General features: G+C 46.9%; 1 protein-coding gene across 2 annotated transcripts in view; it reads right to left on the reverse strand.

The window, feature by feature from the left end:
- Positions 1 to 17,223, reverse strand: part of AGBL4 (AGBL carboxypeptidase 4) — a 1,100,555-nt gene that overhangs the window by 86,020 nt on the left and 997,312 nt on the right. For both annotated transcript variants that reach the window (XM_033114112.1, XM_033114111.1), the window contains exon 9: positions 5,937 to 6,048. In XM_033114112.1, coding sequence (XP_032970003.1) covers positions 5,937 to 6,048 — 112 coding nt within the window. The remainder of the gene's footprint in view (positions 1 to 5,936; positions 6,049 to 17,223) is intronic.

Raw genomic sequence — 17,223 nt, forward strand, 5'->3', positions numbered from 1 at the left:
CTTCCCAAGGTGGGTTTATCTTTCCACCAGCAAGGTGACCCTCCCAGCCTGTCAGGTATGAACACACAGGTGACGTTTGGTTTCTACTGAGGACCTGCCGTCTCAGGGCCCTCCGGGCTGGTACCCCAGTGAAACCTCCGCTCCCGCTAAAAGCAGCCCTCATGGCCCGCTTCCCGCCATCGTAACTGCAAGGTGGCCCTGTGCCTGTTGTGTGTGTGTGTGTATATCCTTTGAGTGGTTATATGTAACTACATCCTCATCTGTGTGTCTGTCTCTCATGTAGCCTGTTTATATATATATGGATTTTCTGTTTTATGCCTGTGAATATGCACTTTCTTCATATTTCTAAGCTGTGCTTGTGTATTTTGTGTATAGTGTGAATGAGTGCTGGTTGTGTGTGTGATTCGCCATGTCACTGACTGCTCTATCATGTCATTGTGCTGTTTGCTTATTTATTTATTTATTTATTTATTTATTTATTTATTTATTTATTTATTTGACAGAAAGAGAGCAGCTTATCTTGAAGACGACAGGAGGCAAGCAAGGAGAAAAAAAAAAACCAAAATAAAAAACCAGCCCCCTGTTGCTCTATTTTAAAAACTGCTCCGTGTTGTTATGGCAGCTAATTTTCCTTAAATGATTTAAGAAAACGGATCTGTCTAAAAGAACTGCAGCCAAGTTGTTATAGCAACACAGGCTGTTCTCTTCCAGAAAAAGGGGGACATCACCCTAGAGCACAGAAACCTCTCAAAAAAAACAACCCTTGGGCTCTGAGGGACTCGGGGCAGAGGATGCCCAGGAGGGGACCCATTCACCTCTCACAGTCAGGACGTGGGTTCCTCTTAGCAACAGCCCTGGCCACTGCCCAACTCATGGTCATTACCTCGACGACTTACTGCACCAGGCACCTAATGGGTCTCTCGCCTCCTGCTTCGTCTCACCTCCTTGGAGCCACTGTCCGCACTGGGGCCTTAGTGATTTGCTAAAGCATATATTCTGTATTCATCTGTTCATTCATCATTCAACGTCATATTCCCTATGGCGCCACATTCTGTGCTACGTCCTTGATACGAATGGTGCATGCCCTTGAATGCTGTGTCAAGAACACTGGCCTTTATCCCACAAGTAAAGGGGAGACATTGAAGGTTTTAAGCAGGGGAGAGAGACCCAGCTGGACTGAAATTTTAGGATGACTCTAGAGTTTTTAGACTGGGGACTGAATGCATGGAAACAGTATTCACTGATATCTCTCTCCCTTGCTCAAATGTTTCTGATGGCTCTCTCCACTGACTACACTGATTCTCAAGATTGAGAGAGGGTGTGTGCTGGAATATTCCAGCACAAGTTGCATTTTGTTCCATTGCCTTGCTTTTTTTTTTTTTTAAAGTCATGATATTTAATTCATTTAAAAATCAATTTAAAAGAGGGCCTGAGACTTTGATTTTAATGAGAAGGTGTCACTGGGCCACAGGAAGACAAATTCCTTGGCTCAGTGTTCAAACTTATTCACGAGCTTGTTCACATCTGCCCCCCAACCTGCCCTCTCGCAGCTCCCTGCTGTAAATCCCACACACCGACCCCCCGCAGCCGAGGTCCCCCACCTCCATTCCGTTTCTCAGCTTTCCCTGGAATGCCCTCTCCCCTTGTCCTATTACCTCCCTCCTGGCCTTCTCCACCACTGAGGGTGCTGAAAAGTCTAAGAGCAGCTCCTGAACAAGAAGTGTTGGATGGTGGAAAGATAGGGACCTACAGCGCTAGGGAGCCCTTGGTGGCCAGAGAGAGCAAGGACAATGAAGGTAGAATGGGGAGGGCACTGAGGCCAGGGATGGAGCAAGTTAGTGAAGATGACCAGAAGCCTGTGTCATGGGGATGAGAGTGGGTGATGCCATCACAGGTTCCATCCTTAGGAGTTTAGGACAGGCTCAGCAGGTTGCAGGGGAACCCAGGAAAGACCAGAGGCTTAAGTAAAGCAGGGCACAGCAATGGTGGCAACGGAATCTGGAACACTCTGAGGGGGAAGGGTCTGTGTGTTCAGCTGCTTCTTTTCATCAGGAGAATCTTATAAAAAACCAAGTCACAGAGGCTCTGGGTTTGCTTTACTATTTGCTCAGCTGAGGACCTGCTCAGAGGCAGGTCCATGCTGGGTACCGGGACAGGGATGAATCGGCCAGACCCTGCCCTGTGGGGACCATCCATCACAGCTGGTGACCAAGGGCCACACTGCCCACAGGGAGCTGTCCTGGGAGCGGGACATAAAACACTGTGTCTGAGACCCAGTGTCAGCCTCTGGGTTAAACACTCCCTTTGTCACCATCATCACTTAATACCCAAGTCCCTGAGCGGGGTCAAGGGTTTAGTGAGCACGGGGCTAGGAAAGCAGCCTTGGAAGTAAACACCATCAGTAACATAGGACAGCAGGCTCCCGTTGCCAGACAAGAAGGACACTGAAGGTGCGTTCCAGGAGCCTCGGTGCAGGCCGGACATAGCACTCCTGCCCAACTTCAAAGTCAGCATGTCTAAAGCTTGTCCCCATGCTTACTGTTCCTCCTGGTTCCCGTCTTAGGAAGGGCACCACATCCACTCCCCTGTCTAAGCCAAATCATGGGCATCCTGCCCACGCCGTCCTCTCCCGCCAGCCCGTCACTAAGCCGCTCGTGTCTTCTTCTGCAATAGCTGACTCCTTCTCCTTTCCAACCCTATAGTAGCAGGCTCTAATGGTCTCCAGCCTCTAGCTGACAGCCTCCAAAGCCACCTCCTTATGGACACCAGACAGGTCTTCCTGAAATGCAATCGTGATCCTGTCACTTCCTTGCTTAAAATCCTTCAGTGGCTCCCCATTCCCATGAGAATAAAGTCTGAATTGCTCCCTATATCATAACCCCCTCTCCCTGTCTGTCCCCAGTACCAGCCACACTGAACGACTGGCAGTCTCCTGAGCATGCCTCCCTCGTGAGGCAGATGCAGAGATGTCTCGCCTGCCTGGAAAGCCCTCCCTGCCCTGGGCATCCTTCCCCCAGCAGCTCAAGAGTGGCCTTCCGTGTTGCGCTCCTGCTACGGGCTCCCACAAGCCCTATGCCTTCCTCTGCAACTGCACCCAGAATAACTGTAAATGCCTGTCTCCACCAGGCTGGACCTCCTTACGGTGGACACCAGTTCCGATTATTTCCTGCACCCAGCACAGGGCCTGAAGGAGGTCAGTGAGGAATGACAACACTCACAGATGCAGTCCCTGCCCAACAGTGAGGGTCTTGTTGATTCTGTAAGTAGAAGGCCACCAGGATGGAAGGAGTGAGGCTGTGTGCAGTTAGAGACGAGGCCAGAAGCTGGCCTGGCGGTTCAGATAGCTCCGGGATGAGTGATTATGATGACTACGTGACAGTGACGCTCAGGAGTAGAAACACATTTAAAGCTAGGGCAGACACCTCTAGGCACTGAAGCGTTTGCAGCTGGACACAATCCCTCTTGAAGTCAAATGTGAATCTCAATTGGATCCAAAAGTTTGTTGAGGATCTGCTCCATACCAGGTACGGGTTTAGGCGCTTTCACATAGCTTTTAAGTAGAGAGACTGTAATTTATCACCCAAACGGGGACACTTTTGAAAGGAAACAGGCAGTATTATCAGATACTCTAGGACCACAGGTATAAGCCAGAACTGCCCCCAGGCAAGCTGAAACTTAAACCATCCTACCTGTAGGTCACACTTGGTGTACTGTTTTTGGTAGCCTCTGGCACAAGTTATCAATCTATAGTTACGGCTTTGTACTTGTTTAACATCTATTTCCCCACTAGATTGCAAGGGTTAGGATTCTGTTCACTCTTAGAACCACGATGGCTGGTTTCTGTATAGAAACTACTTGATAAATAGTATTTGTGGAAAGAAGGAAGGCAAGAGAGGAGTAAAAGATTGAGCAAGGAGGAAGGAAGAGGGAAGAGGGAGGGAGCGAGGGAGCTGGGCTCCTGTCCCGGGTCAGCTTGCCGCCCATGCTAGTGCCCGTGTGCTTGCTTGGGGCGGAAAGGAGTTGATTTTCAGTAAGAACACAGCTTACACAACTAGCTCAGCATCCAAGTGTGTTTATTAAGGACCAACCAGCTGGTGATCAACCTATTCATGGCACGGAGGAGTGATCTAACGTCTCCGTAACTTATGCGTAGTTTTGTCTCATCTATGTTCTGTAACATGAGCAGGTGCCCAGTTATTTGTGAACAAATCAGTGACTTCTGACTGATGATGGCAATGGCAGGCCATTCTCAAAGGGAAGCCTCTTCTCTTTCGCAAACCTAACCCCCTTCCTGTGCCTACCCCCTCCCCCCACCCACTACTCTCTGCCCTGCCCTCTCCTCAGGCATTCACCTAAACACCACATTGTTCAGTGGCTCCCAGTCTCACTTCTCCTGCCCGTGTCTTTTCTTTTATCACATCTTTTTGTCCTTCCTGTGAATAACTGTTTTGTATCTATAAACCATAGTATATTTGACATAACAGGATTTGCCATGTTGAAGCCAATTCAATACAACAAATAGTTATTGAATATCTATTATCAGCCAGGTCAGAAAAAAAAAAATATATATATATATATATATATCTATATATATATATATATAGATATAGATATATATATATATATATATATATATATATAGGGCCTGTTCTCCTTAAGAAGAGGTGGCATAAAAAGAAAGCATTGTGATTCTATTCAGGGAACCTGCAGTCAACACAGAGGTGGGTCTGGGGGGCAGAACCCGGCAGACAACCGGTCCTTCCTCAGAAATTCAGAAGCAGCTTCTCTCCACCAGGAAAGCTGATCAGGAAGGCATTAAGAGTTCAGGGTAATAAAGAGGTTTGGTGAGCAGTTAGCACCTTCTTTTGTAGACAAGGAGGGATGAGCTAGAGAAGGAAGCAAATATCCTAAAGCTGTGGCTACACAAGCATGACACAGCAGGTGGGCTATAAAAAAGACCTAGGAAAGCCAAGTTCAAGGAGGCTCAAGATAATGTTAACTACTGGCACCTAAGGATTTACTTTGTTGTTAATCCTTGTTCTAATACATGCATTTGTTTTTAAGTACACATTTCTGTTTGGTCAATATACATGTTGTTCTTTAATTTAGGAATTTTTTTTTTTTTTTTGCATCTTCACCTCCACCTGAAAGATGTCTCTTGTGTCCTCTCTGACAGCTCTTCAAAGATAGAATAATCATGGCCTGCCTCCTTTCTCGAAATGATGAAACCCCAATGTCTTCAATTGCTTACAGTCTGGCTCCTATCAGCAAACTCAATGTGGGCACCCATTGCTCCCCTTCTTTCTGGAATAGCAGACCCTCTACTCAGGGAACAGGTTTACCATTGCTACCACACCCCCAATCCAACCATGTGCTTCCAGTGAGGCTGTCGTGTCCTTATATATCCTTGCCTCTTGGGTCATGGCTGACTTGCCCAGAGGTGGACACATCCTCCAAGCTAGACCAAATAGTCCTTTTGGAACTAGGACTAGAAGATGACAGTAAGTCACTCTCTAGCGGTGGGAGCCACTGGATGTGACATTTGGCACATGTTCCCTACAGGTGGAGGACACCAGTCTACAGTCTTCAATTATATGAGATACTCTGGTATGCTTCCAGTAAATGCTCCATTTTGCTTAAACTAGTTTAAGATGTATTTCTTTTGCTTGTTACTAAAGAACCCTCACAAATGGGGATCTGCTCCAGTACATTTCCTTCACCCAGGAGACTTCTACAACTGAACCCAGTATTTGAGAGGGGTGGGGGAAGACACTTGGGTCTGTCCAACTCAGCGAGGAGACGAGCGGGCCTAGCCCTTCCCTGATTTTGGCCCTGGATTCCTAATTTGCAGCTCCTAGTGAACTTCCCAGTACCACTCAGCCTTTTCCCAGAAAACGCCATGAGACCAGCAGTTGCTGAGGGGTTCAGTTACTCACTGGATCGTTGTACATCTGGACGATGAGTTGTTTCACTCCATGCAAGGTAGGGTGGGCCCACGGAGAGGGATCCAGCCAGTGACGGTTCAGGTCAAACCCCATCAGAGAGCACCTAGGCAGAACCCGAAGTCAGAGTCAGTGTAAACAGGACAAGCCACGCTTGTCACTTATCAAAATACAGTTAGGAGTAGGAACAGTCATTATGTCACTTACGTAGCATCTATTTTTTGCTAGAGACATTTTTAAGAATTTCACGTGTATTAATAATTCATTCAGTGCTTTCAACAACCCTAGGAAGTCACTACAATGACAATTCCCACTTTCCATAAGAAGAAACTGAGTCACAGAGAGGTTCAAAAATCTTTCTGTAGAGCAGTCTCACTTCAGTGTCCAGGCTGTGAGATGATAGATAGACATATACACATCTCCCATACAGGGAGGTGGAAAGAAATGCTCAGGGAAAAACCACTGGTGTCTCTTTATTCCTCTCTGACACCAACAGCTGATCCATTGTCTCTACTATATTCAAAACACACCGAGAACCTACCACCTTTTATTACCTCCTTTGATACCACCTCGAGCTGGGCCCGCGTCCGGAGTATTGTAATATAACCTCTATTGAGATTGTTGTTTCCACCCTTGCGTCTTCTCACCCTATCCCTTCATTCCCCATTTCCACATAACAGCCAGTATGATCCTCTTAAAACATAAGTCAGATTGTGTCCTTCTCTGCTCCAATGGTGCCCTGTTAGATGCGGAGTAAAAGCTGAAGTCCTTCCAGCAAGCTACAAGCCCCCGTGTGGTCCATCCCTGCTACCCTCTCTGACCTCAGCTCCTACCACCGCCGCTCTTGCTTCTTCTGTGCCAGATTCTGGCCTCCTCCCTTTTCCTCCAACACACCAGGTACATCCCGCCTCGGGGCTTTTGTATAGGCTGTCTCTCTGCCTGGAATTCTCTTCCTCCAGATATCTGAGTGACTCATTTGCACTTATTTCAAATATTTGATTGAATGTCACCTGCTCAGTGAAGGCCACCCTGCCCACATTCTCCATACTCTCCCTTGGGAGCATTAAAGCATTTCCCCAGGGCAAGTGCAGTGGTGACCTCTGGTTCTCGTCCTCTCCCTCTTCCTCCTTTTCTTACTCCAGATCTGCTCAACGTCCTGCGTATACAGGTACCTCATCCAGGTCCCTGACCCCATGTATCCATCTGCTGGGCCTGCACGCACTGAGGCAGTCTCCGGCCAGCCCAGACTGAGGTACAACCTCCAGAAACCTTGTGCTTGCTCACAATTCAAATTATCACCTTCTTCCTCTCTAATCCATCCTCTTCCTACCCCCAGGATGTCTCCCACACTGATCCATCTTGCTTTCCTGACAAAGATTCGTCTATAGCTCTCCATCACCTATAGGATGAAATTCTGCTCTGCGCAGAGTTTTTACCAGATTCAAAACTCATAGTGGCCGTAATCCTCTCTTCTTTCTCTGCCCAAACTGTCCCCCTTTCTCCTCTCTATCACTCTGTATGACTATTTTACCCTGCCATCTTGTCTTCCAAGCCCCTCTCTCCATTTCCTTCAGCAATACAATTTGGCCCCCTCTTAGCTTATTAAGTTTATATCCCCACCTATCACCCTACTCAGAAAAATAAAGGCCTCAAGCATCTCTCTCCTTTGAGATGGTTGGGGTGGATGGTGACTAAGTCATGATAATTTCCCCCATTACTTAAAATGAACATGACAGGGAACTTATGGCAAAATAACTAATGTCTCGTGGGGGAAAGCTTCATTGAGGAGAAGCCGTCTGAGTTGGGCCTCGCTTAATGCATAGAATTTTTCCTGGTGTTGGAGGCAGAAGGAAAAGTGTAAGCAAAGAAAGGAACTGTGGAACCACCTGAGATGTTGGGGCCATGGCGGACCATTTGGTTTGACTGAATCGTAGAGCATGTCGTGAGAGGCGGTGATGGTGAAGCTATAAAGGGAGATGCAGGTGCAAGGTGAGGGGCTTGGAACGCCTGGCAAGGGATTTTACTATTTTGTCTTTGTGTTGCTGTATTTAGATCAGCCAACTTCTGCTGTGCGCGTCTCGTTGGCTTCAGTGAGAATAGAAACAGTCCTACGTAGGTTACAGCATCACCATCATAAGCGAGGGGACACAGTCAATAGAAAATTGACTGACGTTATTTTGTTTCAAGAATTAAGTACTTTACTAAGTAGGAAACACTTTATGTAAGTTAACCTTACGAGGGAGGTTCCATTATTATTATTCCCATTGGGCAGATGTGGAAACCGAAGCACAGGATGGTTATAAACAACTTGCTTGAGAAAAGAGGTGACGTCAGGGTTGGTGCACAAGCAGTCTGACATCCTGCCCTCAAGGCACTTATTCTAACAGAAGAAGATATGCTCATGGGCTTAAGCCCATTTATAATTTGGGACAATGTGGTAAGGATTAAATGGCATAACGCATACAACCAACTTAACGTAGCACAGGTTCTGGCACATAATAGCAACTCAAGATGTTATATTGTTGTTTTATTGTACTTTATTATTGTTTTATACTACCTCCTATATGAGTGACATAGACTAATAAGTCTGCAGTCCATAGGGTGCTGGAGTGGACAGCAGACAGTGATCGGGCATGACGCCCTGTGTTTCCCTCCAGTCTGAGAATCAGGCAGAGCTGAGCTCGTATCCCTGCTCTGTTCCCTCCTAATGTAGTAACAGGCATTTGTCCATGTGGGCCTGGGGAATACTCAGCCTCTCACCCTATGATTCGATGAGGGGGAAGGGCGAATTTGCCTCTCCATCATTACAAGATGATGAGACTGTGGTGGTGCCTTTATCTCACCACAGGAAACACACAAGTCAGATGCGCTCTCTTTGTGACCTGGCAGCTAGGACAGCAGCAGGGAACCCAGACTCAGGCAACAACTCCCACCCGGGACTTACACTCGGACCAGATGTTGCAAGCTGGGTTGTACAGCAGTGCTACCACGGTCCAGAGGTAGATCATTCGTGCCAACAACCAGTTTTCTGCCCTCCAGAGCTATTCTGTTGATTGTTTGCTTTCCAAGTGTGGCCCTGTAGCTTCTGCCTTATTCTGTAAGCTCCTCCCTATAAATTCCTTTTTTGCTAAGGTGGCTAGAGTCAGTGCTCGTTTTTTTACAGAAAACATCCCTAACTGTATGGCTCTGTGGGCCACTTTATAGAAAACTCCAGCAGGTCCCTATATTGTCCACTTCCCAATGGCTGGACGCCAAGAAGATGGGACATTTGGTCTGGGTGCTGTGCCTACAGAGCTCTTCAGCCCCCACACAACACCTACGAACTTGGAAAAGAACATCGTCCTTGATAATGAGCGATTGCATCCTTGGAGATGGTCCGCTTACCTACCTCTCCTCTGCCTTCAAACAGGAATGCCCTCAGTGGTGTCCTGGCCAAGTCAGCAGCTTGCTCCACGACACCCTAGGACCTAGTACTGGCCACCTCCCCACTCAGCGTGTCGCATTCTGGGGCAGCTCTGTTAGGAAAGTCTTCCTTCTCTTTAGCTGAAATGTGTCTTCTAGTGACTTTCTCCATTGGTCTTAGCCTTGCACAAATGGAGTTTCACAGAACAACGAGGGGGCGACGTGAAGATCAGGGGTGAGGGAGTCAAGGTTAGGCTGAAGCGTTGGCTGTACCCCTCACCAGCTATGTGACTTTTTCAAAATTTCCTTTTTTAAAAAACCTTTCTGGGCCTCTGTTTTATCATATGTATAACGAGGATAACAACCGTGACCTTCTAGATCGCATACATGAACTAATGTCTGTAAATGGCCCAGCAGAATCCTCAGAACAGAGTGACTATTGAATAAATGGTAGCCAGTGATGACGACAGCCCTGGTGGTGATTGTGGGATTGTTCAAATTGTCTAAACCTAAATATCATCTCCTCCAGGAAGGCTTCCTGACTTACTCTCTATAAACGTGGGATCGGTGCCTTTCCTCTGCTCCTATAGCATCCATTGCTCGTCCCGTCAGAGTAGGTATAGCACAAGACGTAGTAACTGTGGAGTCTGTCTTCCCCACTGGACCATAAATTCCTCAAGGGCAAGGATGATGTCTTATTTATGTTTTTATTCCTGTGCCTGACAAAGAACCTGAATTATGGTAGACATTGAGGTTCATTCAATAGGTGTTGAATAAACTTTTCATTGATTCCCAAGCATTTTTCGTATACCATATAATATAGTTCTCACAACCACCCAGCCACACGGGTGGACTCAACTTTTTAAGTGGCAGTGTTGAGAGCCAGAGGCGGTGAGCCGTTCCTTCACGGTTACCCAACCAGGCCCCCACAAGCCCCGACTTGCATCCAGGTTCCCTGGCCCTGTCCCCCACGTCCTTCCCACTTAGCCATGCTGCTTCCAGAAAGCCTCTTTGATTCAAAAAAGTGAAATTCAGAACTGAAGGAAAAGTGTTACAGGCGAGAGATCCTGAAAGACCAACTTCTTGATCCAGCTGGCTGATGAAAATAGAGTGTGACTGGTGATTCAAAGGCAACTTGAATCCTCAAAGAATCCTAGAGTTCTTTAGAGGTGAAAGCATTTGTGAAACTCTTCAGTGAGTAGTGCTGGTGCTGGGTACTTTTGGAGCTGCTTTTTAAAGAATGCTTTGAATGACAAGCAGTCTATTAGTAGGTGGGTATTTACTGAACAAAACGTCTTAGTAATGATGCAGGAGCCCTAGTTAGGGATCAGGGGGACAGGCCCCACCTCTAAAGTCTATATCATCTTAGGAGAGTCACCTTCCTTCCCTGGGCTCCATGATCTTCTTTGTAAAACAAGGGTCATACTTCACTCACAGGTATCTCTTCCAGCTCTCTCATATGATTCTAAAACATCGATAATGGGCTTTACTCCCAGAGTTAGAGATTTGGAGGAAGCATACATTTTCCATAAAGTTAAAACACAAAGAAAACAAAATATTCTAGAAAAAGGATTGATATCGTTTTTAAAAAGAAACACCAAACAGTGAGGTTACCAGCATCTTAACATTCATTGCATGCATTTTTCAACATTTGAGATTTGCATGGGGCCAAATCCTTGCCTCTAAGAGTTCTCAAGTTGCTCTGAGCTTTGAAGAGGGGATGGGAGTGTGCCAAAAGCCACGGCATTAGAGAGTATCCAGGCAGAGTGTGTGGCATGGGCAAAGTCAGAGAAGTGGGAATGACTGGAAATCATACACATGTCTAACAGGCCGCTAATGTGTTGATCTTGTGTCTCTAACTTGACTCGATGCACCAGAGGCGTAAGGCTGGTGCAGTGGTTTCAGGACCCAGCTCAGCTGCCTAAAGACAGAGGAATGGATCAGATGACCTCCAGGTGCTGGTCTCTCACTCCTATGATCGCCACTTTAGTCACTAACTAAATCCTGGGTCTCTGTTTCCCTGGTGCTCTTCTATTCTGTTATTTATTTTTAAGATGAAATATCTGCATGAGCTCAGAATTAGGACGAATGTTCTGACACAAATGGAGCTACTGAGGGTATCAATGAGACAGAAATTTGTGGAAGTCAAATTTATATATGACCACATAAGGTATCATTTCTTTCTCTTGAATTGAAGCTACTTTTGAGTATCTTTTCTTTTTCTCTTCCAAACTGTGAGCTCAATGAGGGCAGGGCTACATCTGAGTCATCTTGCCCATCTCCACTACAAGTTATCCACTGTAGACCCAGGTGCAGAGAAGGTCCGACGTATCTATTGAATGAATGAGTGAATCGATGCCACAAATGCATAAACAAAAGGTTTGCAAACAAAGTGTAGATAATTACTTAAAGACATATTTTGAAAAATATTTAAGTACCTGTTCCATGCTCGACACTTTCACAATAACACAGTGAGGTAGGTATTATTTCTTCCCATTTTATAAAAGAGCAAATGCAATGCAAGAGAGATTTGACCTTAAGAAGGTCACTTGAGTACGACTAGGATATAGAGCTGGGATTTGAACCCAGGGCTTACTGATGCCAGAAGGATCTATAGTGACCCTCTGAGGTCCCCCAGCCGTCAGTAAGGCTGTGATCTATGGAAGAGATACTAAGCTACTCCTTTGCTCTTTCTTGTACTGTACTGGTCTCGTCCTCCACTGCCCGAAGGCGGAGATACAATGGTTCCAGAACATTATTCAAATGGTAAATAAATAGCTCCATCTCATGAAAGGCATCATGCCTCATCCCTGTTGCAATAATAGCGGCTAGAATGAGAGCAATGATTTTAAGTCCCCTCTTTATAATTTCCTTTTCATCTCCTGTAAAGGACAGAGAAAAAGGCAGTTTGGTGGATCCAGATCAATCTTGTTCTGAGCACCGGGGGGCTGCAAGCTCCTGGAAGGGTGTCATTGACAGCAGAGATGGATGGGGCTCACATGCAATTGTCCCTCAAACGCAGCAGGTTTTCAGCATTACCAATGAGCTGGATTGGATTAAGTATATCTGCACCAAAAGCAAAATAAATATTGCTTTATTTAATACCACTAAAAGGTTGGGATCCAATTGCTCTTGTCCTGAGGCACCTTCCAGCACTATTGATTAGCCAGTGTCAGAATGCCAGACAATCTGTCATCAACAGCGTCTACAAAATGCTTAGCAGGTGGGGTGGGCTCTGCTGTGGAGGAGATGGAGGACAGCAGGCAGTGTCCTTTGTCCCAAACACAAGGGATAATTATAACGCATCTACTCCTCATCACTACCAACAGGATATTTAAAGCATTTCCTTCACATCCCTTCTTAGATTAGCATAACAAGGAGATATCTACGACCAGGGCCGTGGAGGCAGAGATGAGGATGGATGAGAACATAGGTTTCAAGTCTGAAGGACTTCGGTTTGTGTCCCAGACATACCACTGAGTAGTTTTGTGACCTTGGACCTGTTTTGCTCAAAGACCTGAAAGCTTTTGGGAGGGCAGAAACCGAATGTATCTCATTTGCCATTGAGTCTGTAGAGCTAGCACAGTGTCAAGTACACAGCCAACTCTCAGTTAAACTGCATGGATAAAGGCTCAGAAAGGCTAAGTAATTTGCCTGTAGCCAGCAAGGACAAGTGACAGAGGCAGAACTTGAACTCAGTCTGCTGGCTCTGAAGCCTATGCCTATATGTTCTGAGCCGCCATTCTATTCTCTCTCAACAGTCCTGGGAGTTAGGTTAGCGCCTGGTAGAGGGATTCACGTGAGGTCACGGGAGGACGCGACGCCCTTTTAAATGGGGAAATCAAGTCTCAAATGGGAGACTAGCATGAAGGGAAACTTTATACAAATCAACAGCAAGCCACTCCCTCCAGGCTGACCACTTATAAACAGGTGCCCCTTCTGGGGAGGTGAAGTGCAAAACGATGCCACTTGCTCTGGACAGACTTGTGGTGGGAGCAGAGTTGCAGCCCCCGTGACCATGAGCCTTCGTGCAGCGCACACACTGCATGACCGTGTGAGACGGCCGTGGACGTGCACGGGGTTCATAGCAGAGTCGGGGTCAGCGCTTGGTCAGCCAGGTCTCTATCCTGTAATGGCGGCCTTTCTGGAAGCAGCGGGATTGGGGGAAGGGGATGCGCAGACCATGCCGGGGAAAGGGACCGTCTCCAGACCTAAACTTCCTGGGGCCCTTTCTCCCAGAACATGGCAGACAAGGAGGGGCTTTTTCAGAGTGCCTTCTCCCTTCCCATGGAAAGCAGGTGCTCTGGGGATCATGCTCCCTCCTTCCTGTCCCCTGTTTCGTGGTGACAAACCCCAGGATTGGTGGTGATGGAAGGAGGGGCAGGAATTTCCATACAGCTTATGACAATTCTAAAAGCCAGCCACCGACCAGAAGGCACCCAAGACTTCATAAAACCCAGTCCCCACAGATGGGGAAACTGGGGCCAAGGTCACACTTCTACATAAGAGTGGAGTTGGAAGCCCATTACAGATTGGAAGAAAAATGGATTATGTGTCTCTGTATAAGAACGCTGACAAGAAATAAAAAGAACCGTTTTTCTTTCTTCTTTATGGCTGCGTAGAAATCTTACCATTTGCAACAACATGGATGGACCTAGAGAACATTATGTTAAGTGAAATAAGTCAGACAGAGAAAGATAAGTACCATCTGATCTCACTTATTTGCGGAATCTAAAGAAAAGAATAAGTGAATGAACTAATCAGAAACAGTTTTGGAGACAAAGAGGAAAAACTGAGGGTTGTTAGATGGGTGGGGGGGGGGGGGGGGGGGGGGGGGGGGGTGGGGGGATTGGAGGGCAGTCGGTGACCACAGGATGGCCACGGGGTTTGAAAATTAATCTGGGGAACGTAATTTAGTGGTTACCAGAGGGTAAGGAGGTTGGGGGGTGGGAGATGAGGGTAAGGGGGATCAAATATATGGTGATGGAAGGAGAACTGACTCTGGGTGGTGAACACACAATGTAATTTATAGATGATGTAACACAGAATTGCACACCTGAAATCTATGTAATTTTACTAACAATTGGCACCCCAATAAATTAAAAAAAAAAAAAAGAACCGTTTTGACAGGCCTGAGGGGACACATTTTCTGAAGGACTATACTGGCCCTTAGGGCTAGGAATTGGCTATTTCAACTTTTTAAGTGAAAAGAGGCAGAGGACACACAAAGGGGATGAGAAATCCTTTAGGTCCTCACAAGGTCTGGGAGCTGACAAGACCCCTGCCCACCTGGTCCGAGAAGTGGTTTAGATTGTGAGAGTGGACTCAGGAGCCACGCTGCCTGGATACGATCCTGGCTCGGCCATGTATCAACTGTGTGGCTTACACTTTCTGAGCCGCAGCACTGATCTGCAAAAGGTGGATTTCGCCTACCTCAGAGGGTTGTTTTGAGGACTAAATGAGATCAGCCATGTACAATGCTGGGGACACTGCCAAGTTTGAAATAAATGCTACACACATGTTAGCTGGTCTTATGGTTTGATCTTGGTATGACCCCAAGGGTCCTCCGCAATCTGGTCCCCACTTATTTCTCTAGCTTCTTATACCACGTCCCCGATCTGTACATCACAAGGACTGTATGAGTCTTACGAGCTAACTGTAAAGGGGCGCCCTCTCTGATGGGCTGATGCAGTTCCTCCGAGTCTCTAGGCTTGTCAGACCTGGGCTGCAAGTCAGCCTCCACCTGCTCTGTTAGCTGGTGCCTCTGTGCCAGGTGTGATCCTACACTGTGGGCAGCAGCCCTGACCATTTGTCCTTCCCCAAGGCTCCTTGCTCACTCAGAGAGCAGGCGGCAAGCCTCAGGGCTGAGCAGCGGGGCTCTGTCCGAGTCAGCTCCTTGGTTCTGACGCCTGGATCTCCTATGATCATGGGACCGTGAATAAATGATTTAAACTCTTTTCGTGCTTCAGTTTCTTTGTAAATGAGCATCATACAAGAATCTACCTTGTGGATCATGGGATTGTTCGTACATATTCCCCACTGCTTTCACTCCTACTGGGGACGTTTAGTCCTCAGGAGTAGGAAAAAATGGCTCTTCATCTCCATCCCCTTGCTTCCTCTTCCTGAGGGAGGGGCTGGAACTTATCTGATTGGTCAATTTGAGAAAAGAAGCAGGGCCTGTTGAGCCCAGCCCCTCCTGCCATGGATTGTTTAGATCTGAACGGAGGGTACATTCTGGCCTCCTTTCTGCCACATGGTGTGTCTTCTGGGAAGTAGCTCACTTCTTGCTCTATTTGTGGCTGGTTGAAGGAGCTGAACTTGGGGGTAAGGTAAAAGGAGGCCAATTTTAGTCACAGGTCTAAGCCATGCCTTCCAAATCCTGCTTTTATTAACAATAAAGCTAATACTTTGACGTCTATCTTTCTGATCCCTGTATCTCCTTCAAAATTAGCAGAAGCAGGATGAGAGTGGGAGTGGGACAATGACCAGTTACCATCCCTACACCTCCAGTGGAAATAATATTTATAAAACACTCAGAACAGGACCTGGCAGCTGGTATAAGTTCAATGAATGTTTGGGTTATTATCTTCACTGTTGTTATTCAACATTACGATTCCTTTGCTTTAGAACGTGTTGCCATTCTCTTCCCCTGGCTGACTCCTACTCATCCTTCAAGATTCATCTTACATCCTCAAAAATAAGACCAGTCTTACGATAAGGTTTGCTCCAAAAGACGCATGAGGGCGTATGTTCAGGGGATGTCATCCTGAAAAATCATGCTAGGGCTTCTTTTCCGGTGAGGTCTTATTTTCAGGGACACACGGTATCATCTCCTCCATGAAGGCAAAGCCCATCTCAGATCCCCAGTGCATGGCACAAAGTATGTGCTGGGTGAATGTTTGAGGAAAGGAAAGAAGGGAGGGAGGTGGGAGCGATTGAAAAAAAGAAGAGGGCAAAGAAACCCTACATTAGGTTGAAAGGCTACTTAAGCAGAGGCAGAGTGCTAGCAAAGGGCCGGGTGTGAACTAGACTGGGCCACTTCAGGGCACTGGAAAGGGCCCAGGAAGGCAAGAGAACTGCTGGAGGGTGGTGGTGCAGGATGGGGCAAGTTGGACGGTGGGAGATGGAGCCAGAAAGGAAGTTCCAGGATGCTGAACATGCCTTGAGTACCAAGCAAAAGAGTACCATGAAAAGACTACACAGAGAACTGACACTATTCGAGTCGTGGTTTAGGAACTACCTGAAACCAGAAATGATGAAGTTCTTGATTCTATCACAGTGTTTCGCTCCTCCAGACTCCCCAGCCACTAATTCTGGGTTACTGTCTCCTCTGAGGCCTGTCCTCACTGTAGAGCCAATTATTAAAATCAACTTGCTATGAACTCTAACTTTGAAATGCTATTCAGCTGCTTGCAGAGACTGACATGGGGAGCTGCCTCCACAGACATCTAGCCATCTGGCCTTTCCTGCAGAACCTGACTGGGAAGCTCATTTGAATAATTGGTTTTGGCGGTGTGCACTTGTGGGTTAGACACCTGATTACACTGCCAGCCCCAGCGTCCTTTCAGCCGCCATAGAAACATCACTCAGGTTACATAAAGCAGGAGAGAATCTCTGGGAGGTAAGGCTCTGTCTGGCCCCTGCTGTCACTCATGCTTCATCTGGACTACGTGTCTCACTCACTGTGTGACCTTGAGCAGGTTAGTTAGCCTCTCTGTGGCTTGCTTTCTTCTTTGCTCAAAGGGGAAGAGTGGCTCCTGCTCTGCCTATGCCGTAGTCTTCTTGTAAGTCTCTAAGAGAAGATCGGGGAGTTGTGACTTAGCAGAAGTGCAAGTGCAAAAATTTAGGTTGAGGAGAGCTCAGTGTCAGACAGCAATGT

The sequence above is a fragment of the Rhinolophus ferrumequinum genome, chromosome 9, assembly GCF_004115265.2.
Source record: "Rhinolophus ferrumequinum isolate MPI-CBG mRhiFer1 chromosome 9, mRhiFer1_v1.p, whole genome shotgun sequence".
NCBI lineage: Eukaryota > Metazoa > Chordata > Mammalia > Chiroptera > Rhinolophidae > Rhinolophus > Rhinolophus ferrumequinum.